Source organism: Eimeria necatrix, genomic scaffold, assembly GCF_000499385.1.
Source record: "Eimeria necatrix Houghton genomic scaffold, Enh_scaff217, whole genome shotgun sequence".
Lineage (NCBI taxonomy): Eukaryota > Apicomplexa > Conoidasida > Eucoccidiorida > Eimeriidae > Eimeria > Eimeria necatrix.
In genome coordinates, this window is record NW_013655150.1 from 1 (window position 1) to 1,413 (window position 1,413).

General features: G+C 56.1%; 1 protein-coding gene across 1 annotated transcript; it reads left to right on the forward strand.

Annotated features, from left to right (window-relative positions):
• Positions 1 to 32: 32 nt before the first annotated feature.
• On the forward strand, positions 33 to 881 carry ENH_00029770 (40S ribosomal protein S6, putative; the record flags this gene model as incomplete). Its single annotated transcript, XM_013584853.1, has 1 exon — positions 33 to 881. The coding sequence occupies one exon, from the start codon at positions 33 to 35 to the stop codon at positions 879 to 881; it is 849 nt and encodes a 282-aa protein (XP_013440307.1).
• Positions 882 to 1,413: the final 532 nt, after the last annotated feature.

The following is a 1,413-nucleotide window of genomic DNA, read 5'->3' on the forward strand; positions in this document are numbered from 1 at the left end:
CTGCTGCTGCAGGGCGAGGTGGCCTTGAATGTATGCTCGTAAAGGTGCCGTGTGGCTGCTTTTTTGTAGGATTTTACGTTTCTGGTGGTTCTGGAGCTAATGCACTTTTGGCAAGAATGAAACTAAACATAGCGAACCCGGCCTGCGGGCTCCAGAAAACTGTGGAGGTCGACGATGAGAAGAAGCTTTTGCCTTTCTTTGAGCGACGCATGGGGGCGGAGGTCCCAGGCGACTCTCTGGGGGAGGAATTTAAGGGGTACCTCTTCCGCATAACCGGCGGCAACGACAAGCAGGGCTTCCCTATGATGCAGGGCATTCTCGCCAACCACCGTGTTCGCCTCCTGTTCCGCACTGGTATGAAGTGCTTCAGGCCACGCCGAACGGGTGAGAGGAAACGCAAGAGCGTCCGTGGAGCTATTGTGGGTCCGGATCTTTCCGTGCTGAACTTGGTGATGCTGCAGAAGGGTCCCGCGGACATCCCGGGGTTGACTGGCGGAGAGAAGCCACGCCGCCTAGGTCCCAAGAGAGCCAACCACATCCGCAAACTGTTTAACTTGGGACCTGAGGCTGACGTGACCAAGTATGTCATCCGCCGCAAAATAGAGGGCAAGAACAAGAGCAAGGCCCCACGCATACAACGCCTGGTCACGGAAAGCCGCATACGCAGAAAGAGGCTCTACCGCCACAAGGTTAAGAAGCAGGCGCAGGCATCGAGGGAGGCGTTGAAGGAGTACAAGGAGCTGCTGCACAAGATTGCGGCAGAGAAGAGGCATAAGAGGCACGAGCACGGGAAGGCTCAGCAAGCAGCCTCTGCAGCACCGGCAGTCAAGACGGCTCCAGCGGCAGCAAATGCTGCTGCGAAGACGTCCGCAAGGAGGTGAGCCCCTGGGGGTTCTGAAAAGTTAGATGGGAGGCAAGGTACCGGCGTTTGGGCCGCCTGCATTGAATGCACAATCCTGTGCGGGCCACGAAGCGAGCATGAACAGTCCCCCTTCAGCAACCGTTTATCCCATTTAAATAACATATGGCGGACTGTTTTCTGCGCTCCGCAGCACCTCATACTATGGTAGTAGGCAAATGCCAGTAGTGACAATGCATTCGCAGGCCCGTGGGTAGCGAGGCTGGGGGCCCTGATAGTGTAGGAGGGTTTGCATTTGCTAGGTCGGAAGGGATTCTCTCTGCAACCATGAAACGTTAGTCCAAAGCGACGCACGTACAAACAGAATCAGCCAGCAATTGAGTATGCACGTGGTGAGAGGCTTGTGCATCCGAAGGATGTTTGCTCGTGGTAGACCTGGAGCTACCCGGAAGCCGGCGAACAGCAAAACGCCACAAGCCGGAAACAGTTACCCACTGTATATGGTAGACACGGCTTGGCGCTGCTGCCGAAGGGTTGCTGTGCTTCTTTAACGC